The 27,279-nt window shown below is 40.6% G+C and overlaps 1 protein-coding gene and 1 pseudogene across 2 annotated transcripts; both read left to right on the top strand.

Moving 5' to 3' along the window:
- Window positions 1-2,946: 2,946 nt before the first annotated feature.
- Window positions 2,947-22,326, top strand: LOC149010431 (serine/threonine-protein phosphatase 4 regulatory subunit-like protein). Of its 2 annotated transcripts, XM_089160318.1 has the most exons (8): window positions 2,952-3,154; window positions 5,470-5,578; window positions 9,926-10,006; window positions 15,592-15,640; window positions 15,776-15,872; window positions 16,510-16,562; window positions 16,898-16,960; window positions 21,033-22,321. In XM_089160318.1, exons 2-8 carry the CDS (start codon window positions 5,478-5,480, stop codon window positions 21,414-21,416), a joined length of 828 nt encoding a protein of 275 aa, XP_089016444.1. In that variant the 5' UTR covers window positions 2,952-3,154; window positions 5,470-5,477; the 3' UTR covers window positions 21,417-22,321. The 2 variants fall into 2 exon arrangements, with proteins under 2 accessions (XP_089016445.1, XP_089016444.1); XM_089160319.1 differs by lacking the exon at window positions 16,898-16,960 and having other exon boundaries at window positions 2,947-3,154; window positions 21,033-22,326.
- A 1,724-nt stretch (window positions 22,327-24,050) lies between these two features.
- Window positions 24,051-26,868, top strand: LOC149010430 (FT-interacting protein 1 pseudogene; annotated as a pseudogene).
- Window positions 26,869-27,279: the final 411 nt, after the last annotated feature.

The following is a 27,279-nucleotide window of genomic DNA, read 5'->3' as shown; positions in this document are numbered from 1 at the left end:
TCTTTTCGGATAATCCCGGATGGACTCATTTCGGCCTTGTCGTATGCCAAAGAGAGGCGTCGGATGTCTTTTTACTCCCGATCGCTTCGGAACCGAGCTATGAATTTTTGGGCCAGCTCCGGAAATTATTTATTGATGCCGGACGTGCGCTAAACCATTTTATAGCCGGGCCCTTCGGTGATCTTTGGAAAGGTTCTGCGAGAGCAATTCATCCTCCCGACCTAGCACCGTCATCACTGACTTAAAGTAGCTGATGTGCTCTTTTGGATTTGTTTTTCCTTCAAAAGGGGTGAAGGTTGGCATGATAAAATTCCTTGGTAGAGGCATGTTCATGATTTCATCTGAGAATGGCTCCCGATCTACTACATCAAGATCCTCGTCATGATCCCGATCTTCTAGTTTTCGCTCGACCTCGGCCACTCGCCTCCGCGCCGGTTACGCCTTGTACCTTCCTCATCGGATTCGACTCGTTCCTTTTTGAGTGAAGGTTTGTAGTTTCCTTCCTTTGGGATGGTGCCGAGAGGTCGAGATTCTCGATCTTGAAGGTTGGGGCTGGCTTTCTCCTTCCTGCTCCTTCTCCACGATCTTATCAACATGCTCCCGACTATGCACGGGGGCAAAGACCCTGTTTTAGGCGGCAACGAAATACGTTCTAAAGCACTGATCCTTGTCCCATTAGGCGTGGTTTGGCGCTTGCTTCGATCAGATTGTACCTCCCTCTGCTCCCGAGTTATTTTTGTTCTCGGGATGCGCCTTGGATGTCGGGCTCCTCGCACCGTCTGAAGGCTCTCATTAGCCTTCCCGGCCGAGTGTTACGCCTTGGTCCTTGTTCGACCCCAATTTGATGTACTAAACCACGTAATACCCCTTGCATTTCGAGCATACCTTTACGCGATTCGTCCATATCTGCCATAATGGCCCGGTCCCGAGGTCCTCGTGATGTCCCTTCTTCAATTGGATCGTCCCAGAACCATATTGTCCGGGAGCATCTCTTGTTCTTCGTGGCGGCGGATTAATCGTTTCTTCGGGAATTACTCGATCATCCCCCGCACTTTCTTGTCGGGAACGTCCATTTGTGCGTCTTACCATGACTTGAGGTTTTTGTCGTTCCCACAGACGGCGCCAAGCGATGCGGATCAATTATGCTTCGGATCCGGTGAGCCTCCTCTCGTATCCGGGACGATGAGTCTGCAAGAAAGGTTAGATGCGGGCCGGCTTGTGTGCCGGGCAACCGCCTCCGATGGCAAAGTCGGATGATGAACCGAATGAGGTATCGTGCAAAAGCTACACAAGATTATGCTCAAAGTGTATTGGTTGCTTACCGGAGGGGTAGATCTATGCATTTATAGTGCGGGTGTTACCTTTTACGTGTTTGGTAAGTTGGTTTGACAAGGACTGATGTTTCTCCTCGGATCATGCTCCCTTGTCGTTAGCCCCCTTCAATCAGCTGTCGAGTTGACCTTCTATAATAAGGATGATTGCTATATTTGTGGCGTACGTTACGCCTTTGGTTATAGAAGATCGGCATCCCTCCCGACTAACGGCAATGTGGAGCCCCATTCAGTGGGACCCGATTACGTTGCATCATGATGCGCCCCCCCAAACTACCCCCCGATATCCTCGTATCACTTGGCTATCACAACAAGTCACTAATCAAGTAGCTTGACAACAGTCATGGAGTTGGAGGCTATTAGGGATGAGGTTCTATTGGCAACAAGAGCTTCAAATCTCCAAAGTGATGATACACTTAGATTGTAGGGGTGTGGTTGAGGCACTCAATGGACAGGGATATTTTTTGGATTTGGCATGTTGCTATTTACTGAATGAAGTGCTTAAGTTTAGGAACTCCTTTGAATCTATTAGATTTTTTGTGATGTTAGTAGGGACAATAATGGTTTTTTATTTTATTTCATAGCCCACACTTTGGTGGAACTGCCCACGTTTATTATGTTGGCCAATAACTTTTTTTCCTCGAAGAGCGTTAGCTTGAAGTGCTTGATATAGCTTTTCCTTTAGACTAAATAAAGAAAAAAGAAAAAATGAGAAGTCATTTTTATTTAAATTTGCATCCCAGCTTAGATTGCACAAAGATTCATTCCCTTCATAGATATAAAAAAAAAATAAGAGATGAAATTTCTTAATGTAAAAAATTTGACCAAATAGTACCAATTAACTAAACTTGTCTCATGGGATTGAACATTAGATTGTGCTACGTACATCTAGATGCCTGACTAGGCAAATATCCAAATGTAACCTAAACGAGGGATGCCTCATTATTGATCCTTGAAGGCAAACCACCTATTGACCAGATGAACATCCACATAGATCAGCATCTGAGAAATAATAATTTGGGTTAAAATAGAAAAAAGGAAAAAAAAACATTAAGAGAATTAATAACCCATAAAATAATAAAAATTGATGGTTTTCATTTCACCCCTTGAGTTATCCTATAATATAAATGCACCCTCGAATTATTCAATTCATCAACCCTCTACTACTAACACCATTAATTTCAGTTAATTTTTATTTATTAATTTCTAATATTGTTTCATATTTTAAATTTAAAGATGCTATCTATGGATTATATCTCCCCACTCTAAACAATAGAGGGAGGAGAAGAAATGCGTTGTGATGGGGCCAGTGCTTGCGCTGGTAGTGCACAGGGTTAATGCTTGCATAGGTCGCACTCGATAAAAAGTTCGAACATTGCGTAGCGGGGGGCGCTAGGTCGCCACTGCATCCCCTCTTTTTATTTACCAAAAAAAAGAAGAAGAAATGCGTCGTGCGTAAAAAATTTTTGTTCAAGATATTCTTGTCTAGATATTTAACTTTTTTGATAATTAGGCGTTTTTGACATATTTACCACAAGACTAATAAAGCTTATCAGTCGTAGAAAACCGTGGTTCACGGTACAAAGATAAATAAGTTGAAGTCTGGCGTAAAAATATCAGATTTTACAGTAGAGAAGTTCCCGTCGCTGATATCTAGACGGCTCCACTTCACTTGCTGCGAACCTCCTCAGTTTATGAATTTAACGTTCATTTGGTGAAGCGGTGGAAGTGTGAGGCGGAGCACAGCGTCATTGATCTAGGGTTTCTTTGCTCTTTGGGTGAAATTCCAGATTTTCAGAAGCTCGTACGTCTTGGATTCCCTGGTAAGTTGTATCTCAATCTGTTAGTTGTTGCTTGTTAGTATTTATTCGTTTCCGTTCCAAATCTCAAGCTATCTTTGAGTGAATAAGACTTGTTGGTTTGTTTCGGTGCTTATTATCATTTTTTCTGACTTGTCATGTCTTAATAACATTGAATTGCTCCATCACTAACCTTATAGCCTATTTCTCATTCGGTGATTTATTTTTGAGATGGTTTGCTTATTATTTTTGCCTGGAATTATGGTTTTTTGGGCTAATATGGATTTGGATTAATGAGTTTTCTGGTCAAGTTCCTTGCTTCTAGGCTCATAATCGTTGTTACCATTAGCGTGTCAGTGCTACATAAGTGTTTTTTTTTCTTCTTTCTGGTTGAGCTAGTGTTTGTATGAGTTTAATAGGATAACCTCTGCAACTGTAAGCTTGGTGTCCTAGTTTAACTAATACACCTAACCTCTGTCGCTTTGGTCCCTACCCTTCCTGGTATGAGGTGGGAGAAGATGGTTGAGTATGTCGTCAGTGAAGGGAATTGGAGGTGGGAACGTTTCAGCAGTTGCCTCCCTTGTGAGAGTTGTGATCTTATTGCTGTTTGTGGTCCCCTAGGCCAAGGGCGAGGCGGGATGTCTGGATTTGGGAGCATTCTAGTAATGGGATTTTCTCAGTCCAAGGTGCCTATGTTTGCCCAGAGCGGAGCAAGCTCCCTTTCCGTTGCGGGGAGGTGATGAGGATTTGTGGGGAGCAATTTGGAAGCTTGAGATCCCAAATTGGATCTATCACTTATTGTGCTAGCTTGCCATTAGCTGCTCACAGATGACAGGAAGAGAAGGATTCGGCTTATGGAACGGAAGAGAGGATACTTTCAATGTCTTAAGAGGCTGCCATTCTGCGAAGGGTGTTGGGTTGAAACTCCTTCCCTTCTATAGTGTTGAGTTGTTTGATATGCAGGATGTTAATGAGTGGTTCAAGTTCAGCCTTGTTGTGCCTTTCTGTAGGAGCATCATTGGGGGAAAATGGCCGACCATCTTTGCTTGTTTGGTGTACTCACTTTGTACTTGGTGTAATAAGGATTGCCACGAAGAGGAACACCAGCTGCCGGGAGAGGGCTGCAGGTTGATTGAAGAGTTCTCTTTCTTAGTTTCAGATGCTTGGGTGTCCTTTTAAGGCCATGGTTTCTAGACCCTTGGGCCTTGGCTTTTGAAGGAAAAGCTATGTGAAAATCTCCTCCCCTTGGGGTTGTGGAGTTGAAATCTTGACGCGGCGGTTAACGGGCAGTATGATTTTGCTCAAAATGGAGGGGTTTCTATGGCCATACGGGTTTTTTCTGAAGTGCACTGACCTTTATGCAGGCTTGGAGGCAGAGCTCTTAGCTATAAAGGAGGGTCTGCTGCTTTTGACTATGAAGGGTGTTCGTCCTTTGAAAGTGGAGTCGGATTCCCTAGAGGCTATTTCTTGCCTTTCCATTGATAAGGTGCCTATGGGTTGGCCTGTTAGGTTGGTGGATGAGATTAGATCCACATTGGGCTCCTTATCCCAGGTTTCCTTCTCTCACACCTCTAGAGATGCTAATGGTGCTGCGGTTTGGATGTCAAAGATGTCTTTGGTTTTAAGGGCTCTTTGATATTCTTCCTGAATCCTCATCTAGCCTTGGAGGAGGTTCTGCAAGCAGAGATTCCTCATGTTGATGTCGTCTAGTTTGCTGTTTGTTTTGGGTCTTTGACACTGTTTATGTACCCCCTCTCCCCACCCAAACAAAAAAATAAAAAGTAAAAAATAAAAAATACACTATTGAGAACATTGCTTTGTGTACCATCATGCTATCCCCAATGAAAATTTGGAAGCATCATTGCTTGTTTTCAAGATAGTCTGTCAGGTTCCGAAGCTTTTGTTGAAGTCATGTATTTGGTGGTTGTCCTGTACCTTTACCTGAACCATACACTGAGGATCAGACATCCCCTGAGCAATTGGATTTTTTTTTAGTTGATATGTTGCTTGTCGCTTCCAAATGGGCATTCTAGCTAAAAATTTGGTCATTTATTGCTGCGGTAGGTTATGTTTTCTTTTTCACTTACAGAAATACCCTGGAAGTATTAAATTTTCAGAACCCAGGGTCATAGGATTGACTGGCTACCTGACATTCCCCCTATGATTCTCAAGGAAAATAGAATAGTTATAAATTTGAGGTGCCTTACACATCCAGTTGAAATGGTGATGTTGGGTATCGAGTTCTGAAGTTATTTTTATCATGCTGTATTTGTTATTACTTTCTTTGAAATATGAAAGATATGATAATCATATCTTGTGAACCTGTAATGCTTGTGCAGGTGGGTAGATGGAAACAACTTCATTAGAAAATTCTCAGCCTTCATCATTTTCTTCTGATGCTGTAGATCATCAATCTGAAGATCCTGATAAAAATTTCTTAAATCATGGGTATGTGCTATTTCTCATTTGGTGGTTATTATTTTTGCTATATTGTGTAATGTTGTAAGAGCAGTGATAATCAATGTATTTGTGTTTTCCTCTTATTGTTAGCATTCCTAGTTCGAAGTTTATTGACTGAAGGATACAATAGGGATATAAGAAAGAAGCAAATAAAACATAGTACTTAAACTACCCTTGACTAGAACCAGGACACTAGCGGTCTCTATTGACACCTTCCTTCAAGCTGGAGCATAGATATTTGATCATGCCCTTGTTACAAACATAACCCACTCTAGCACTCCCCAAAGTAAGACTGTGTATAAAATGTACTAGTTGTTCTCATGTGCAAACATGATCCGCAAGTCCCATCCCCCATCAGCCTCCATCAAACCCGAGAAATTCACCTTTGTTGAAGTTTGAAAATTCCAAAATATGGGAATTTGAAATCCAAATTCTAGATCCATATTCATCAGTTTCCCTCACAAATTTTAGAACCCCTCGGTGGTACACTTGACCCCTATGCTTTCTCATCCCCTAACATTCACCACTAAAACCCTAAAACTTGCAACTCCTTATTCCTTTCATTCTAACCATTATAATTCATTCGGTTTTGGGGGGACAGCATCTTCATCACAGCCCCTATATTGATCCAAGGCCCAGCTAGCTCCCAGTAAAACCCCATTGGCCAGCAAGTCATAGATCTCTCAATTGCCTCAAATTTTAGGAATTGAAATTCACCCACCAGATTTGTCCCAGTCTTAGATCATACACTCCTTCTCTAGCCCTCACTACACTTAAATCCAGTTCCACCAATCTGAAACCTAGAAAACATATGTCCAGAAAAAACGCAGTCCAATTTCAAGTCGGTTGTCGGTTGGGATCTTATACTTGGTCCTCAATCCTGTTGAGATTACGTTACTACATCCTCTTAAATAAGCAAAGTACTGAGTCAAGTTCAGTCCACTTAAAATCCTGAGGTAACTTATAGACAAATGGTTTGTACAGATATAATAGAACTAGATGACCCACGCTTTTTTAAGTGTATCAATAGATTGACCAAATCAACAATTTGATTTTCCATGGAGTTCAGCAACTGCCCTGAAATAGGCTTTGTCCTGGTCAAGTGGGCCTGTTGGTCACAACCAATCAATACCAACCTAACAATCTTCTTCCAATAATAAAAGTTGCCGAATCCTTCTTCTCAGTAGCATGGTTGGATGATGAAGACATAACTTCAGGTGCTTCAGGCATTTCACCAAACACAAAACGGTAAGAAGTTGCAATACACACCAAAGAATCAGACAAATAGCCAAAAACCTTAAATGTTGATGTCAAAACCCTGAAAAAGTTGATTATTCTCAATCTCAAGACCCTGAAGCAAGCATTATTTCCTACTTCTAACTCAATGGAAACCACTTCCCGACTGTGTTGCCGTTTAAATGACCTCCAGTACCCTGATAAATAGCCAATCTTAAATACCTACTGCAAAAGTTGATCCAAGCCCTTGGCAAAATGGATGTCCCGTAAGAGTCCTAAATACACCATAGGTTGCTGCACCCCTTTCAGACAAAAACTGATGGTACTTCCAAAACTCAAACTTAGTAAATTGACAAATGATGATTGAATCCTTGAAAGGAAGGAGGCAAGATACTAGGAAGGTTGTGGCCATCCCTATAGATCTTGCTCTGATATCATGTAAGGAGAAAAGAAGAAGGATAACAATGAGAATCGATGTGTTTGTGTATCCCTCAGGAGTTTTCCACTTAGTATTGGTGCTCTTTCTTCATTCAATATGTATTGGCTTAAAGAGACACAATAGGGGAATGAGAAAGAAGCAAATATAACATTATACCTAAACTACCCTTGACTTGAACCAAGATACTAGATTGGCTCTACATATGAGGCCTAACTAGGGTTGGCTTGCCTTCTGCTTTGCTTTATTTGAGGCCGTCCTAGATTTGAGGCCTAAGCTAGGCATGTCCGTTCTCACCACTTCAAGGTTTGCCCCTAGTTCTTCTAATTCCTTTGAGTTGGATTAAATCACTTCTCGGCACAATGGCATTTAAAGGCCTCTGTGGAAGGTGGCCGGGCCACCTCAATCGACTTTCTTGTAACTCATCATTTAGCGGAGCTACTCATAGTCCAATTCCAATATGATCACTTCTTATTTTCTTACCTTATCCTTCCTGATTTGCCACTCATCCATCTTAGCATCATCATTTCTGCTGCGCCGTGTTTATCTATATGACGCTTCTTAATAGCACAACACTCTACACCATACATAATAATTAGATTTATGACAGTCCTATAGAATTTTCCTTTGACTTTAAAGGAGTATGTTGACACAAGCACCCAGATGCACCTCGCCACTTCATCCACCCTATTTTAATTCTTTTGGGAAACATCATCCTCTAAATCATTTTTTTTTCTATTTATGATTGAGCCAAGGTACCTAAAATAATCAGTTTGTGATATCAACTTCTCATCAAGCCTCACCATCTCATCATTCGTCTGATCACGACCAAAGTTACACACTATATATTTTGTCTTTGTTTTACTTAGTTTTTAGCCTTTTGATTCCAAAGTTGCTCTCCATGATTCTAACTTGGTATTAATCCCTACTTGGTCTCATCTACCAAAACAATGTCTTTAGCAAAAAACATACACCAAGGAACCTCATCTTGAATGTCTTTGGTTAAATCATCCATTGTAAGTGCTAATAAATGGTCTTAAAACTGATCCTTGATGTAGCCTAGCTGTAGTTGGGAATTCACTGCCTTGTCCTCCTATTGTTCTTACACTTGTCACTGAAGCATCATAATATTGTTAATTATGTGCAAATATACTTGCAACGTTTCTTCTCTAGTGCTTGCCAAATTAACACCCTAGTCCCTAAGAACATATTATCTTTTATGCTTTTGCATCCCTTTCTCTTGTTGGTGTTTCCAATGAAAGGGTCTCTTCTAGCATGCGTATGTTGGAAGTTTTATTGGTCCTAATCCCATGGAAATCTTCGTATTCTTGTTGTTGACTGGATTGCAAAATTGAGAAAATGGTGGTTTTGAGCGTGAACTGATGGACTTACTTCTCCTCATTGACTATCTTGCCATCAAGGCTATACATGCTGATCTTGTGGATGACAAATTCTATGGCTGCCTTTGGGATGCACAGGATCAGTAGGGTTTTTCTGTTTCATATACTCAGTGTATTTAAGAGAAAAATGACAAATACTTATGGATGCTGTTAGTTCACTCAATTGAACTAATGAATTTAGGAGATGATACCTGAAAGTATATTCATGTTTTGGTTATGTGCCATAGTTGTTGCCCTTAACTCTCTGTCATATTTCTTTGCATCCCCCCTTTTCCCCATTCTCTCTTTTTGAAGCAATTAACTTAGATATTATTGCAGTGAGGAGTCAAACTCTCCAAGAACAACAAGACACACCAGCTTAACATGGCTGAGTGCATCACAATTATAAATGTTTGAGTATCAGAGTGGAATTTGCCTAGTGATTATTTGAAAACTGTTAGAAAACAAGCTTTAAACAATCAAAACAGTAGCTGAACTTTGAGAAGAAAAAAAGAGAAGAAGAAGAAAGAGAAGAGAAGTGAAGAACCAGCAGAGAAGACCTATGGTTTTAGCTAAAGAGCCTAGAATCGTTGGAAGCTTATATTTATGGTTTTCAAGAGATCTAATGCAACTTGAGGGACAAGCAACTGCCTTCTAGAAAAGGAAATAAAAAATAAAGCTTAAAGACTAAACTTACTAATTTTCTAACTCCTAAAATCTGTCCAAAATAGAAACTAGCACCAAATAGAAAGTGAAGTGAAAGGCAGCTGCTGCCAAGGCTTGCGCACCAAGGCAGCAGCCTTGGATTCTACGCAATTCTCAACAAAACCCAATCAAAACTATTACTTAGGACTTCCTTGATATGGGTCCAGATCCACATATATGAGATGTTCAAAGAGGAATTTCGGGCTAAGCCTCTATAATGAGTTAAAACAACTTCTGGGGTTTCACTAGAACCTGAGGCAGCATGGTGTGGAAATAGCTGAGTCTAGCATGATTTCACAACTCTGAAGGTGATTGGAAAGCCAAAGTCATGATCTTTGCTCTGATTGTGGTATCTGCTGTTAGCGAAAGTGCTATTATACTCTCTGGATTCCCGCAAAATCCCAGTTGGACCAACCTGATAAAAGTACCCATCAGAGTTAAGTTGTTGAATGTGAAAGATCAGTCATTATTCTACACTTAATTGCTTGACTATATAAGATGTTCCCTCCCAACCCCCCACTGCATTTTACTAATATATTTTAATGTGCTAATAATGTTTAGTTGTCTTTGTAATTATAGGGATGAAGGAAAAAAGCAAGAGATATCCGATGAAGAAGTTAGAAAAGTACTGGAACTTATTGCAAACACTGGAAAGTTTTGGTATGTTATCTTTCCTTATGCTAGGGGGATCTATTGTTTCTTGGCCAGAGTAGAATGTCTTTACCTTTTCTGTGTGTCAGGGTGGTGTGCGCTCACAGGCACTTTATTACATATAGTGCGTAGTCTATATCATGCAATGCTATTAATTTTCCCCAGTCTAAAAGTGGTCCTTTGGTATATCTATTGCAGCTTTTAATTCTGTGGGTTTTATTTTAATTGACCAAACTTTAAGGCCTCAGAAAGACAGAAACAACCTGGTGCCTGAAAATAAATGTTCTAATCGGTATTGGGGACCATTAGCTAGCTTAGTTGGCTTTTTGTTTATTGGTCATTTTCAGTTGGGTGGGGTCCAAGTTATCTAGAGGATCTGGGCTTCAGAAATTCTTATTAGTTAAGTATTTGTGAGTCCTTATTTAAGCCGGTATGGCTGTCTAATGGTTTTAGAATTAAATAGACTTCTCTTTTTGTTTTTTAAATTTTTAATAAATTAAACCCCCCCCCCCCCCCCCCCCCAAAAAAAAAAAAAAAAAGAGAGAAAAAAGAGAGGAAAATAATGCGATACATTTGTTTTGGTTTTGTAAATGGGCCAGATGACCAGTTATCTTTCCCTTCTTGATCTCTTCCTCCGGTTTTCTTATTTTATTCTTAGCTGCTCTTAGTGGTTACAGTTAACTGTTCTGAAATAGTAGCACATTTCAGATTGTCTTAAACCAGTGAAGTGCGCTCTCTGTCTTCCCCTCCCTCCAAACCACCCCCCCCCCCCCCCAAAAAAAAAAAAAAAAAAAAAAAAAACAAAGTCCTGCCATTCAACTTCTTTAATCCCTGCTCCACAGAACTCTCCTTACCTTGACCCCCTGCAAAGCCTTGCAGCTTGCCCTTCCCCACCCATGGAAGTCCAACAAAAATGAAACCCAACTAACAATTAGGAGTCTTGATCAACCAGTCCATGGAATCGGGATGGTGGCAGATCTACAGAAAGATGAACCAGTTTGCAGTCATATGCTGAGCCATTACGATTGGGTGGAGGTGCTGGTGTATTTGTTTCACCTAATGATGTGAACCTGATTCTAGGGTTAGGGTTTCTAGAATAATTTCCCTAGAATTAAGGATTTGTCCAGAATCTTCCAGTAAATAATGGTAAAATATTATGGGAAGGTTTTGGGATGTTTGTAGAACTCTAGAGACAAGTTAGGAACTAATGAAAAGATCTTGGGCAAATCTTGAACTCTCGTCTTTCTTACTTTTTCTTTTTTCTCTTTTCTTTCTGTGTTCTCTCTTCTCTTCTTTTAATGTTGTCAGATTCTGCCACAAGTCAGAGGAAGAAGAGACACCAATAGAGGGGAGGGTGTGAGGGTTGCCACAAGGCTTGGGGTTGGTAAGGGAAAGGCTGGGGTGGGTCGCAGGGGGAGGGGATGGGGATAGGGGAGTTGCAGGGGCTGGGGAGGCTGCTGCTGTGTTGCAGTAGCAAGGAGAGGGCCTGTTCGGGTTGCACAGAACAGGGGAGGGGTTGAGGGTGGTTGTAGGGGTGAGGGACGGGCTGGCATTTCAAAGGGGGTTGGGGAAGGTTGTTGCCAGGTCACGGCAGCAAGGGGAAGGAGGAAACTAGGGTGCACAGGGATGGGGAGGGAAGGGGAAGGCTTGTGAGGGGTTTGGGAGCTGCGGGCGGGGGGTGGGGCTGCTGCACCTATTAAAGGCTACTTTTGAATGTCAATAGCTGCTGGAGTTGTTGAAGAAGATTGCTACACAGGGTGCTGATCGTTGAAGAAGAAAGTTTTTTCTCAAAATCCACCATGACCTGCTCAAACACGAACCACGGTCGTGCAAACTCAATTTCTTATTCACGTAATCAGACTTACCTTACAAAGAAGAGTTGGTTTTACCTATACTCTACTAAAAGACCTCAACTCTGAGCGGGATTCTTTTGTAGATTAGGACCCCACCACATTATTCACAACCGTTGAAGTAAACATTGAAATATCTAATGGACCCTAATTGACACACGCTAAAACAAAATTCTAAGTAACTTAAAACTCTAATTAGCACATGCTAAATTCTATTTAATTAGAACTCTGATTGACATGTGCTGGACTAAAGACTCAAGGACTTTTAATTAACTCAAACTGGATTTCCTGAATGACTGAAACTCTTCAGAAAATAATTGAGAAAATTATGAAAATAGAAACCAGCCACTAAATTAGGGCTAAGGTGACCGAATACTCCTAGAGGGTTTGGCTTGAGTGGGAGGGATGCACTTTAGGGTTCGGCTGGGGGTGTGGGGTGTGTCAACGCTGTTCACATCACCTAATAGGGCCTCAGTTTGTGTTGTTGCTGACACCAACAGAAGAGCCATCATCTAATTCTTGATGGTCTTCCACACCCTTGGCTTATCACTTCATTCGTGCACCACCTTCTCTATTGCAATCCTGGTTTGGAAACCCTGTTTGGGATTGGTGTCGGTTCAACTTTGGGGAAGGGATATTGAGAGCTGAAAGAACTTAGGAGGTAGTTGCAAAACTATGTCTGGGTGCCTCCTTGATGTTTGTATCAGGAAACTAGATCCTACGTACAAGGGTAGTCAGGATTGGACATTGGGGGGGGGGGATAATGAGTTCGGATCGCCTCCTCGTTGTGTGAGCAGTAATGCCTTTTCACCACACATTGTGTGGGCCCATGTGGGTCCCACCTCTGAATTATTTTATCATATTTGGACATGATAAAATATAGATAAATTAATGGGAGGGTTAAAATATAGATAACAAAATTATAGTTAAATTATTAAAAATATATTGAAATAAAGCCCAAGGGCTAAAATTGTATGATTAGATTTGTTACCATTTAAAACTTTAAAAAATCATGAAAGAAAGAAGGTAGGTGAGAAATTGTTGGAGAAAAGGTAGGTTGAAGCCTATGAACTAAATATGGGGAAAACAGTCAATTTCCATAAATTAAGTAGAAAAAAGATTCAATGGTTATGATTAGATCTGATAAAAAATCAATGGCTAAAACTTCTAAATGTCCAACTAATAAAACTTAAGATTGAAATTGTTATTAAAGCAATCGAAATATTTGGAGAAAGTTTAGGGATTTTTTTTTTTTTTTTTTGGGGGGGGGGGGGGGGATGCAAATACTATATTTCACACACAGAAAGAGAAAATAAAGGGAATACGGAAACTTCAAAAAAAATTGAGGGTGGCCATGGTCCCCTCGGCCCCTTAGTAGCTTTGCCTTTGCCTCGTAGCTAGCTCCTGTTTAATCTACCCAATACAGTAAAATATTACCTGTCTCCTATCCCATGCAAAGATTAAATATCTATCAATCCCTTTGGACCAAAAAGTTAGGTTGGGTGGGTCCCTCTAGGCTTGGGCTTCCACTGTTCCAACCATTTCACTGCTATTGTGCCAACCCCCCTTCTCTGGCTGCAACACCTCTCACCTCTATTCTTCCCTCTCCTGGATGCAACAACCCCGCCTCTGCATTCTTCCCATTCTTCCCCTTTCATTTTCTTTCAGGAACTACTGTTGCTTTTTTACTTTCTTTTCCGCCTTCCCTTTTTTCTGCAGATTGTAGAATGTGGCCTTCATGTAGAGTTGGTTCAGTGGCATGAATTAAGATTGAAAAGAAACAACAGAAATTGGAGTGAGAATCAGATTGGATTGGTTAATTCCCAGTCTGATTGATTCCATACCTGATCTGCTTCACTGCTTCAGAATCAGGGTCAGGCACATGGTCTGCCATTTGGTATCTCAAATGACGTTGAAATTTTGTGGACAGATGGGTCCTTAGAATTCCTGTGCATGTGTCAAGTTTAAGCCTAATCAGTGTCTACTGTGTGGCAAAGCAAAAAAAGGGTATATCCGGCATATGAGGCTCTCACTACTGCAGGTTAGACGGGGGCATTTACACAGCCTTATATCTACATTTTGTGGAGAGGCGGTTTCATCGTCCAAATCATGTGGTAAAGCAAGCCATTAACTTCATTCTCAGGAATTAAAAAAGAAGAAGAAGAGAAGAAAGGTGCACAAGACTACAAGACATACAGGGGTAAATGAATGAATATTTGGTTGGTCAATCCATTAAAGTCCCTAAACATCCAATAGTCAGAATTGCCAGGGAGGGGTAAATGAGTGAATTCAGTGGTCATGCTTGCTATTCATACACAATACACCCCATCCCTCTTGGGTTAGTGTCAACATTGTTCTATCCTCTGATACAACATGTTGTGTGAACCACATGTTTGTTTGTTCTTTCAAATAGCAATTAGCATGACTCGAATATTGAGTATTGATTCTAGATCGATATTGATGTGGATGATTCAAGCTTAAGATATAGTGCAGGATTCTAGATCCTTAATATTTTATCATTTACTTTTACCCCTGGACATAGAAAAAAATTCGAGGGAAACTCAAGTTTCGACCAAGTGAAAATGGGAAACCTAGGTGGGAAACTAGGAAATTTCGAGGAAACTTAGGATTTTTTCGTGCAAGTTTCGACAGGTTTTAGGGAGTATTTTAGGTTTGGACTCTACATTTAAACTAATTAGAGTATAAATAACACATTGGCTGTATTTTGCTAAAAGAGTCAATGTAGATATGTCATTCAATGTACATAACATCAATGTAGAATTGTCCGAGAAGTACACTATAAACTTAACTACTTTAGTACATAACATTCAATATATAATTTTTAACTTCAAAACATCAAATACAAAGTAACTAACAATAAAAGGAAAGTACAACTTAGTGCCTAGAGGAGTTCCAAGAGTGGATCCTTCCTGTGAGTTGAGTAGTACTATCCATGTAACATCCTCTCCTCCAACCAACGAACATAGACATACCATGAAATTTTATGCCTATGGTTATCAAGGTAATCGACAATTGTAACTTTATAAGTCTGGTCATCAACATGCCTAAGATAACCAGTCTAAGGGGATACGCAATTTGGATAGGGAAGTCCTGATGGAGGGGGTATTTGGGGAAACATGAAAGAAACAAAAAAATTGAAAATTTGGGAAAGCTACAAAACTTGCAGGAAAAAGTCTTAGGTTTCCACGAAAATTCCCAAGTTTCCATGAAATTTCTCAGGTTTCCATAAAATTTCCCATATTTCCCATGTTTCCCATGAAATTTGGGAATTTTTTTCTTCTCATGAACCAGGTTTTGAATGTTTCAACAAAATTTCGACTGTTTCGATCGATTTGTGATTTTTTTTGTCCCCTAGTATTTCATTTTGAGGTTCCCAAAATGGAAAATTTCGGTGGAAATTTCGCAAGTTTCGACGGAATTTTGTTCTATGCCCCTGGATCAGCTGATCCTTGGGTACAGGTTGTCCAATCCAGAATGACATTGTTCAGTACTGCGTAGGACCATTAATGCCAAACATTTAGCTCTCATCATTTCATGTAATATTTGGGCTGCTCCAGTTTTTTTTATTGTTATCGTGGACCATGAAAGCAAAATATTTGACTTATCATTTGTGTGGGTTTAGGCAACTTTAAATTCAAAGTTAGTATTTTCTTTTTAACCTTTCATAGATTAAATTAAAAATATTTGATTTTATAACTGCTTATGTTGCTTGTTGCACTATAGGAATGATTGGGATACATTGAAGAGCTTGTTATCATTTCAGCTGAAGCAGGTATGGGGAGGTACGCCAGCCTGATAGTCTCCAGCTAACTGCATAACATGGATATTCTTTTATATTTGAAGCGGTCGTTTAAGTCGGTGTTTAGAATGGATTGTTTTGACTCTCTGTTTCACTGGTTGTCCGAAGGTCCTATTTGAGTATCCAGAAGCAAAGATGGCCAATGATCAACAGAGCTCTTTATTAGGAGAAACGCATGCTGAGTTGGTAAAAAGGCTGGATGAAGGTATTTTAAAATTATTTATATCTTTTAACGTTGTCAGTAATGCTATTGAGTTACTTCATTTGTTGAATTTGAAATGCAAATGAAACTTCATCTGTGAGTGATGCTGTTCTAATGTGGTTATAAGATATTGTACATGGTCTGGCACAATATGTTGTTCAAACGGTAGGTGGTGTTTGGAAAGTCTTTTCTGTGCATCACCTTCTGCCCCCTCCCCCCTCCCTTTTCTTTTCTTTTCTTTTTCCCTCCTTTTTCTTTCTCTTAATCTCAAGGGTGTCTTGGGTTTGTAGATCTGATTCAAGAAGCTTAAAAAATAGGGGTTTGGGTATTCATTTTCAGAATGTTAGTTAATGTAACACTAATATATCTTGGTTTGTGCCTCCAAACTTTTATGTGAAGAATGTGAAATTGTAAAATAGATCTGAACTTATGCCAAACATATTAGCTCAGGAAAAAATAAATGTAGAAGCTGACCATGAATATGTGTATTTTTGGACTCCTGCATTTGTCTGTCATGGGCATGGGGTCAAAGTTGTAGGTCCTTGCTACAGTAACTCTATTTCATGTGTGTCTGTTTTTATGTTTATTCTTGTTTTGATTAGTGAACCAGTTCTTCAGGTTACTCTCTGCTGTTTTGCAGCTCTCCTCAGCTTTGTGGAAGGTCCTCCATTCACCCTTCAGAGGCTTTGTGAGGTTATATGCCATTTTTTGGTGTGGTTTCTTGTACTTTTTGAGTTCTAGTTTGCTGTTGACAATGAGATTGTTTTGATGTCTTGTCTAGAAATTTGCAAGTAATACACCAATAGCAACCCTCAAAAAAGGTGGTGAAAAGTCAATTAATACTTCCATGTTTTGAACATGGGGTTTTTATGTTAGTCATTCATGGGTTTCTTTTTATAGTATTTCACATTTCAAATCTGTAATATGTCAGTTGTTTTTTTTTCTACTTATTTTCTTGTCATAGAATAGTCAATTACATTGTTTATGCTATTTGATTTTTATTTTTGCTTTTATTGGGAATTGAGCAGATTCTCCTTTCTGCGTCAAGCATATATCCGAACCTTTCGAAGCTTGCTCTTGCATTAGAAAAGGTTTGTTGTCATAACTTTTGTTGGTACTGTTAAATACTTCGGGTTCAGAACCCTGGGACCTAAAAGACCGTGCCTGGTCCAGCCTGCAACTTAACTTTTGACAACTACTTTTTTACACAGGAGTTTACCTTTTTGATGGCACGAATTGATATCATGGTTAAAACCAGTTTGTTTCTACAATAATTTATAGGATATAACATTGTGACTTAAATTATAACCTACTTTTGATTTTGAAAAGAGAATAGAAATGTTCCAAGATCATAATCATTTTAATTACTGGGAAAACTGAATTCTCCTTTATCAATATCAGGGTTCAACTAGGTAAATAGCCTCTCCATAAGTCCATGAATTGGGGGTTAAGACTGTATGCTGTGATCCTCCCTAGACCCCACAGTGGCTGGAGCCTCATGTACTTGGTACACTGTTCCACATATATTTGAAAAAATGTGGTTCTAACTTGTAACCGGGTTGCTGAAAAGAGAAAGTCGTAATCTTGCTTTTTTCCCCTTAGTATCACCACTTATTTTGCCTATGATGGTAAATCCTGTCATTCAGATGCCTAATTAAAAACATGCAGCTATATATTGAAATAACCAATTTCAAATTATTGTTTTAAACTTTTATTTATTCCTACATTAAACAACACACCTGCTACTTTTTTTGATACGAAAAAGAAAGTTATATTACTTAAAAACACTTACAACCATAAGTTTGCAAGCCATTGGCTTGTAACCTAGAAAAAGTAGCCTTTAGAGCTATATTAGTAATCCATCGCTGAATTACTGGATCCGGGAATGTTTTCATCCGCATATTTTGCTCTATACTTGCTATCTGCATTAAGTTAGGTATTACATAGTAAAAACAATTAACAGGTTTAGGTAAGAGATTTGGTAGAGTAGTGTAGTTAGTCCAAATTTCTTCCACCTCCAGTCCTTTTTCCTTGGCAGCATTTAGTCCTTCTTGTAGAGCTACTAGAGTTGCTTCCAAACAATCTTCGATTTCAAGCCCACCAAAATTGACAGACTGTATATGTCCATCTACTACAATCCCAGTACTCCATCCTGCCGTCTTCATCCATTTGTTAAAAATCCTTGCACACATTAACACAACATTAGAATTATGTGGTATTAATGAGCAAATATTTGCTTCTATTGTTGTTGAGAATACATGATCATCATTTGATGCACTTAAGATATTCTCAAGGTTCTCATTTTCCTTTTGTTCTAAATTTAGATATTTAATCCATCTATTCACTTGAGATAGAATTCGCCTAGGGTCAGGCATTGATTGTGAAAAAACTTTGCCATTCCTTTCATGCCATATAAAATAACCCGTAAGAATAAACACAGAGAAGATCCATGTGGCCATTGGCTTATGTATTTGATGGTGTATATTTTGACACAAACTTAATAGTGTCGTGTCGGTCCAATACTCCGTTCTTAAGCCTAATGGTCTGGCTGCATGGATTCTCTTTGTCCAATCACACGAGATCCGTACATGCCAAATTGTTTCTTCTTCCTTACCACTAACACACAATGTGGTTGGATATCCATCCATTGAGCAAGTATGGCTCTAACTGGTAATCCACCAGTCAAAACTCGCCAAAAGAAGATGATGAATTTAGGGTGTAGTGGTAGTTTCCAAAGGAACTTCCACCACCTAGTCTCCTGCTCCGTGTGGGAAGGAGATCGCAGCTTTATAATAGTGCGAAGAGCCAACTTAACTGAAAAATCCCCATTGGAGGACAGCCGAGATATCCAAACATCATCCCTTTGGTCAGACAGACTTTGTGGTAAATGTGAAAGGAGGATGAGGTGAGAAGAGTTTGGGTTTGAAGAAAACTCCCTTTGAAGTCGTCGTTGGTTATTAAAAACTTCTGCCACAGTTGCCTGTCTTTGCTGGTTTGAGAGATCGTGGTCACTGATCACAACTGTTTGTTGCTGTGGAATCCAAGGGTCAAACCAAAACGAGGTATGAACCCCATTCCCAACCCGCCGGTTAACCAAAGTTTTTAGTTGCGGAAGTATACTTGAAATGCCATTCGAAGTCCACGACCCTCTCTTCTTCATCACCTTTGGATAAAAAACCGAGCCGTTTTTGAAGTATTTTTCTTTCAGTATCCTGACCCATAAGGTTTGTGGTTGAGTGATACACACCTGCTACTTGGGTGGATCAAATATGCTGGTCAAATGGGCCCATATATGACGAGGAATACCGCAACTGAAAGCTACGCCAAATACCTTGGTACCTCATGGCAGCAAGGAATCCTTCCAAGTAGAGACTGTCTACCCTGCCAGAAAGACTATTGGCTATGTTGACTTGCAGGACAGGAAAGTTAGGGTGACAGAAATTGGACTACTCATAGCAGCCATCTTTGAGCCTTCAGTGGAATAGATTTTGGAATAATTTTGACAATTTAAGCACAGATTTTAGGTTCTTAACAGAAACAGGGTAAAAAAAAAAAAAAAAAAGAGGAAAAAGAATTTATTTTTATTTATTTATTTAAAATTTTTTTTTTTTGGGGGGGGGGGGGGGTTGGTACAAGGAAGGTCTCTAACTAGCAGCTTTGGTTATTATATGGCCAAGAATAGTCTCTCTCACTAACTGCAAGGTATCTCACCTTACAGTCTCTTATAGCCCGCCCAATGGTGCCAACCCAAAGCATTTTTCATTTATGAAATACACTTGTGTATTGAACTCTAAGGGGGGCTTGGTGCAATGGTTGGTGGACCACAGTTGTAGCCTGAGGTCAACGTATCAAAACAGCCTCCTAACAAAAATTGTTAGGGTAAAGCTGCATAGGAAAAATGTCCCTGGGGACTCTACTTGGAAGCCTTTGGCACCGAGTTTGCGCTTCTTTTTACGTGTTTATTGAACTCTGTTTTTTATAGGCTGACTAAATCATTAGGAAAAAGAAAATAATAAACCCACAAAAAATGTGCTGACTTCCACCTAGCAGCCACCATACATTGATTAACATTGATAGGACCTTTTCCTAATTTTAACAATGGAACCACCCCATTTGAAATAGGGCCTTCTTTGTTAATATTTGAAGTACTTGTAGATACATTCATTCCTGAAATAGATTGGAATTGGATTTATGCCTGCCCCAGTATTGGTCTTAGACTTTGGGCCTTCTTGATCCTTGAAAATTTATGAGCACAGTCCTATGCTGTTTAGTGTTTAGTTCTTGTTCCTTGAGCATATTTTGGTAGGAACTTTTGGTCCACATTAATAAATTTTGGGAATAATACATGCTGCAATGAAAAGAATATTAGAACATCACTTCACCTGAGTAGAGGTATTAGTCAAAACACCAAAATTGGGATTCCCCCTCCCAGTTCACGGGGTTGGGTGTGTGTGTGTGTACATTCATCACCTTGATATGCTTTTCGAATAGATTTTGCTGTGGAGGAGAGGTACTAGTGAAAACACAAAATTTGGGTTTTTTTTTTTTTTTTTTTGGGGGGGGGGGGGGATGGGTGAGGGAGAGGGGAAGAGATTTGGCATTTTATAGGGGATGGTGCTACAGTTATCTGAATCTTAGTACAGGTATCATCAGACCATTTTGAAAAAAGTGCTGGATTGATGACTTTCTTTTGCTATGTAGTTACATATATACTACAGACTATTGCCGTTTCTGAAGCTGAAGATCTGGTGGGTAAGTGGGTCAGGGTTTTGCATTCTGAGTATTAATGTTCATCAGGAACATGTACTCTGTAAAAACCATGCTGGAAATGTCCATGCACCCCGATATGCCACAACTTGTAATATTAGTGACATTCTGTCGAGGACTACTTTACTTGCCAATTTAGGAAAACCTTGGTGCAATGGTTCCTTTGCACTATTGCAAAGGTTGTGGCTTCAAACTTGGAGACAGCCTCTTTACGAAGCACGGGTATGGCTGCTCGTAGACTCTACATTAGTAGCAGCCTTGTGCCTTGGGATGCTCTTTCTTAAGGGACACATCTATTGCCAAAAGTATATTTGTTCTGAAGTTCATGTTGTTCCATCCCCTGCTTTGTTTACTGGCAGAGGTTGATTTATCTCATTGACTTGCCCCTCTATGCAGAATTTGTCAGTGACGTCAACTCTATCAATGTCCACTGATCCATTCCCTTCGATGAAACAAAAGCCAGATGAACCTGCTAATGGAAACAAAGATCTCCAAGATCATTCTTATCCAATACAAAATGGGGTAGAAGGTGATGCAGGTGATGGGGATGAAGAAATGGTAGAGGCTGAGGCAGAAGTAGAGGCAGAGGCAGAGGCAGAAGCAGAGGCTGAGGCAGAGGCAGAGGAAGTAGTTGATGAAGATAACAAAGACATTAATATGGAGACTACAGGTGAAATTATGTCTGGAACACAAGACACAGGCTCTGAAGGAAGCACCAATTCTGAACCAGTCACCGAGTCATCTCCTTCAAGTGAGCAGCTCAATTCTACAAGCTCATAGATATAGTCATAAAACTTTCCTTGTCCGCAAATTAACTGGCCCTTATCATTGATTTGGTCTATGTTGGCTGAATGTGCTTCACTATAGCTTTATTTTCAGTTGGAATGAGCTACTATGATGGTAACAATCACATTGTTCTGCTGAGGATAATAGTTCTTATGGTCTGCGTCATGCTTTTCTATTTATCGCAAGAGCCACTTGGCCACTTCAGGTTTTGTTGCTCAAGAAATATGAACCTGAGGAGTTCTTTAGCCTTGAGATCAAGGCATTGAAACAGTTTCTATATAAAAACTGTTGGGGTAAGCTTGCATAGGAAAACTATCCCTGCTGGACTTTGCTAGTGCGAAGCCTTTAGCATTTGTTTGCCGTTTATCCTTCTGAGAGTCCTGAGAGACGTAAGGTTTGTTGTGTTGGTACTATGAAAAACTTTGGGGCGAGCCTTTAAAGGTCAAATCTATCTATCATTTTGGGTTGCAGTCACTATTATCTGATGGATGGATCAGTTTCTTCTGATTAAGAAAATGAACAACACAAAGTACGTGGAACACTGAGTGGGTCCTCTACTCCTCTTGGGGTGAAACCCTGTTGCATGCCCCTGGTGTAGAGCCAAATGTTGAGCAAAGGCCACAAATTCTTGATGATGCGAGTCACACAAAAGAGAATATCAGAGCAGACAGAAAACAAAGTTGAACAAAATTGGTACTATATTTAAAGGCCAAGGGAATCAGGTTTCCGGTGGCCAACGCGGCCGATGCCTGTCATTAGAAACTGTTTTAATTACTGAAATCTGAAGAAAGACTGCATCATGCAAGTCCACCCAGTAATCCTTGTATCACCGTTTCTAGCTCTTCTGCTGGTAAAAACATGTGCTGCGTTTACGCACTGGCCTTTCTGTGCATGACGAAAGCCCAACCATTGGTGCTCATAGAATCCATGGAAATACCCAAATAACATTTGGAATGAAGACTAGCAGAAATCGAAACAAGATTACAGTTTTCATCACTTAGGTGTCAGTTGATGTGGGTTCAGGTCCAAAAGGGTCAATCTCAAAAAGAGTTACCCTTATTAAATTCTTGGGCAAAGCTGGGATCTGAACCAGAGGATTTAAACTTGGATTCCAGATCGGAATCCGTCTTGTTTTATAGATCAAATTTCTATTCATTCGCACGTGTACATGGTAGCAAAAATACTAGCCCAAGGACCATTTCCAGTCGAAAGGTCCAAAGTCAATGAGATACCTTTCATTCCCAAGTTTGAATCCTTGCTTGCCTCAACGTATAGAATATGCTTTACTGCAAATGCCAATTTAGAATCTAGAATCTGTGGAACTGTCATGGGCTGGTAACAGTAAATCTTTGGCATCAAAGGTAACCCAGATCACAAAAGTATTTTGTGTGACATTAAATCATTAGATACAGAAAGGTGGGTTAGGAAATCTTAGTGTAAATACTCCCATGAAATATATTAGAATTAAATCAATGAAGAGAAAGAAAGAACAAAGCAGAGGAAAAGCATCTTTGGCAAGCTCTGATAACTTCTTGTGCTTTCGGTTAGGCCTTCAGTTTTCTTCCACTCTGCTCTCTGTTTTTGTCTTTATTGTCCACTTACTTTTCTCAATATTAGCTTTGCTGCCCAAAGAAGAAAGGCATGTCCCTACAGCACACCACACAGCCCAAAGCAGAGTAATCTAAAACAGAACCAAAGGCATTGTGATAGTGTAAGCTTCCTTGTGAACATATACAAAAGGGAATGGTGCCACTTTAACCCAGAATCTAGCTAAGGTAGCATGTACTGCATTGTTCATCATAAACCCCAAAAGGCCTGCTCTGTCTTCTTCTGATGGTGCCTTTATGCAAAGAGCCCATTTGTTTTCTACTAAAGAAAGAATTTGTCCACCTCGGAAGCTTTTGAACAACTCTTCATACCTCATTTCCCTACCCCTTCAACCCATCTGTCAGGTGAGTGGTGTTCATGGACGGCTTCTCAATCAAAGCATTCTTTTTTCTCTACAACCAAAATAAATACCTGGAATGATGTCCGGCCAAAATCTTTACTATTCCTTCCTTTAGCTTTTGCTTTCCTGCCTGGGATACCTTTGCTTCAGAATCGAGCTTCGGGTTTCTTGTGAGGGGCCGATTCCTTGCAGCTTCTCACAGCAGCAAACTAGCTGAAAAGGGACCATGAAGCTTGATAGATGTGCTGGATGGTATGTTATGTCCAAAGGCTGGGAGAGAGAGAGAGAGAGAGAGTTCCATATTGGATGTTGACTTTGAGAATCAAAGAACCAGAGAACCTAGAGTCCCTAAAAACCTCAACACTGTCCGGAACCAGACACTTCACTTTGGATTACTCCAACACCCTCCATCATCATAACATCAAGGTCTCTGTCTGTAACAAGAGGAAATCATTCCCCAGTTGGAACTTCCCTGAAAAGGTATGAATTCTTGACTCAAGTATAGTTAGAAAAGGTGATATTGGCCTGAATTTATGTTGCACTTGAATTTGGATAGAATTCTCCCCCCCCCCCCCCCCCCCCCACCACAGCCTTTTTCTTATAACACTACAACATTTTTACAGAATATTTTGCAGCTTTTTGAACTGTGGCCAATTCTAGTAGCAGTAATTTCACAACTCCTGCTACTTCCAAAGCTGCTGTTATACTACCAGAGTTTCTGGAATCAATAGCTCTGCCCCAGCTGCAATTACTAGAACCAGCGGTGCAGCAGCTACCGCTGCCAAAGAGCCAGAGGAGGACGTAAAGGAGCCCATACAAGTTAAACTTGAGAAGATTCAATACATATACAAGCATCAAGTTTCCCAAAAGCTGGAGTATCAGTTGAGAAAAGCCTGTAGAATTGACACCAACCATGCTGCAGATCAACCCCAAAACCCATTCTAACAACCAAGGAGACTATGAATTGAAGGACACCAATCCCCGCTTAGGAGAACAGTGGCCAAATGGAGGAGTACTTGCCAGTGGAGGGTGGATGACGGGAGACAAATTCTCCAGCACATATGACCTTGTAGAACAGATGTTCTATCTGTATGTTCGAGTTGTCAAAGCGAAAGATCTACCCCCTAGTGCCATCACTGGAAGCTGTGACCCATATGCAGAGGTGAAACTTGGGAACTACAAAGGGAAAACAAGACATTTTGAGAAGAAGATCAACCCTGAGTGGAACCAGGTCTTTGCATTCTCCAAAGACCGAATCCATTCAACAGTGCTGGAAGTTTTTGTCAGGGACAAAGAGATGGTGGGTAGAGATGATTACATCGGCAAGGTGACATTTGACCTGAATGAGGTGCCAACCAGAGTGCCACCAGATAGTCCCTTGGCACCTCAGTGGTATAGATTGGAGGAACGCCGGGGAGAGGGCAAGGTCAGAGGGGAGATTATGCTAGCGGTTTGGATGGGAACACAAGCTGATGAAGCCTTCTCAGAGGCCTGGCACTCAGATGCTGCTTCTGTTCAAGGAGAGGGTGTTTTCAACACTCGATCTAAGGTCTATGTCTCACCTAAACTATGGTATCTAAGGGTGAATGTGATTGAAGCCCAAGACATACAACCATATGACAAAAACCGTCTCCCTGAAGTTTCTGTGAAGGTTCAAGTAGGCAACCAGGTGCTCAGAACAAAGATATGCCCTACACCAACTGCCAGTCCGATGTGGAATGAAGATCTAGTTTTTGTAGCAGCTGAGCCCTTTGAAGAACAGCTGGTCCTTACAGTTGAGGATAGAGTGCACCCATCGAAAGATGATGTGCTCGGGAAGATAAGTCTCCCGCTCAATATATTTGAGAAGCGTTTGGACCACCGGCCTGTGCATTCTCGTTGGTTCAACCTTGAGAAATTTGGGTTTGGGATCTTGGAAGGAGACAGAAGAAAGGAGCTCAAGTTTTCAAGCAGAGTTCACCTAAGAGTGTGCCTTGAGGGTGGTTACCATGTGCTTGATGAATCAACTATGTACATAAGTGACCAACGCCCTACTGCAAGGCAGCTTTGGAAGCAACCAGTTGGCATATTGGAGGTAGGCATCTTAAGTGCACAAAACCTCCTCCCAATGAAGTCGAAGGACGGTCGAGGTTCTACAGATGCTTACTGTGTGGCAAAATATGGACAGAAGTGGGTAAGAACTAGAACAATAATCGACAGCTTTAATCCCCTATGGAATGAGCAATATACATGGGAAGTGTATGATCCCTGTACAGTAATCACACTTGGGATTTTCCACAACTGCCATGTAGGAGGCTATGAGAGATCCGCTGGTGGTGGCCCTGCAAGAGACTCGAGGATTGGGAAGGTAAGAATTCGACTATCAACTCTTGAAGCAGATCGGATTTACAAACACTCTTACCCACTACTAGTTCTACATCCATCTGGGGTGAAAAAGATGGGGGAGCTGCAATTAGCAGTTCGTTTCACTTGCCTGTCTGTGGCTAACATGATATACATCTATGGTCATCCTCTACTGCCAAAGATGCATTACCTCCATCCTTTCACAGTGAACCAGTTAGACAGTCTCAGGTACCAGGCAATGAACATTGTAGCTGTGAGGCTTGGACGAGCTGAGCCGCCACTCAGGAAAGAGGTTGTTGAGTACATGCTGGATGTGGATTCTCACATGTGGAGTATGAGAAGAAGCAAAGCTAACTTCTTTAGGATCATGTCAATACTTTCAGGTATTATCACCATTAGTAGATGGTTAGACGATGTTTGCCATTGGAAGAACCCAATCACAACAGTGCTGGTTCATGTTCTGTTCTTGATACTGGTCTGTTATCCAGAACTGATACTTCCAACAATCTTTCTCTATATGTTCCTCATTGGGGTATGGAACTACAGGTTCCGCCCAAGGCAACCACCATACATGGATACTAAACTTTCATGGGCAGAAGCAGTCCATCAAGATGAGCTAGATGAGGAATTTGACACCTTCCCAACATCTAGACCCCACAACATAGTCCAGATGAGATATGATCGGCTTAGAAGTGTAGCCGGAAGGATACAGACTGTAGTTGGAGACATGGCAACACAAGGCGAAAGATTTCAGTCTTTGCTCAGCTGGAGAGACCCAAGAGCAACCAGCCTCTTTATACTCTTTTGTCTGTTGGCTGCTGTGGTGCTGTATGTTTCACCATTCAGAGTTGTGGCACTTGTCACAGGCCTGCACACGCTCCGCCACCCTAGATTCCGGAGCAAATTACCCTCAGTACCTAGCAATTTCTTCAAGAGATTGCCAGCTCGTGTAGATAGCATGATCTGATGTCTGATAAATGACCCTACTACTGTTATATGTTTGTTGGCTAATTTGGAAACCTTTCTTCCTTTACATTTTCAGTTTGTGTCCTGTGGAGATGTATGTTTGTACATTAACTCAAGGCAAGAGCCTTTGCATCAATGTTTAAGCTTCCTAATGTAATAATATGCTTCAACATATTATGTTTATGAGTTCATTGTAATCAACAACTTCCCTTTCCCTTCCCTCCCCCCCCCCCCTTTCCTTCTCTCTTCTCACTCTCTTTTCTGTTTGTTATTATAAAATTAGACATTCCAACGAAATCAAGCTTGTGAAAGAACTCTAAAATCCAAACCATCATTAAGAAAAAAGATCGCCTTTTTTCCCCAATCAAGAAAAGAGCAGCAAGGAAAGCAGGAATATGGTACCCACCCTACAAGAAGAAGTCCACTAAAGCAAACTTAAAAGTGTGCCTATGGACTTTGGGTGTTGCTTCAGTGCTGTGCATTAAGCAAACCTAAAAGTGTGCAACATCGATGGACTTTATATCCCTCTATGTTTTCTGATTTTTTGGCGAGTGGACGCCAACAAATCTTATGTGGAGAGATCCACATTACGCATGCCAA

Source organism: Hakea prostrata, chromosome 7, assembly GCF_041222555.1.
Source record: "Hakea prostrata isolate BN-2017 chromosome 7, UWA_Hpros_2, whole genome shotgun sequence".
NCBI classification, from domain to species: Eukaryota; Viridiplantae; Streptophyta; class Magnoliopsida; order Proteales; family Proteaceae; genus Hakea; species Hakea prostrata.
Note: the sequence above shows the minus strand (reverse complement) of the source record. Positions and strands in the feature narration are given on the sequence as shown.

Excerpts from the sequence above, each read along its gene's own strand:
- LOC149010431 (XM_089160318.1), top strand. The coding sequence starts at position 5,478 with ATGGAAACAACTTCATTAGAAAATTCTCAGCCTTCATCATTTTCTTCT. Across the intron at positions 15,641-15,775 it reads TATCATTTCAGCTGAAGCAG|GTCCTATTTGAGTATCCAGA; the intron begins GTATGGGGAGGT and ends GGTTGTCCGAAG. Across the intron at positions 16,563-16,897 it reads CCCTTCAGAGGCTTTGTGAG|ATTCTCCTTTCTGCGTCAAG; the intron begins GTTATATGCCAT and ends GGAATTGAGCAG.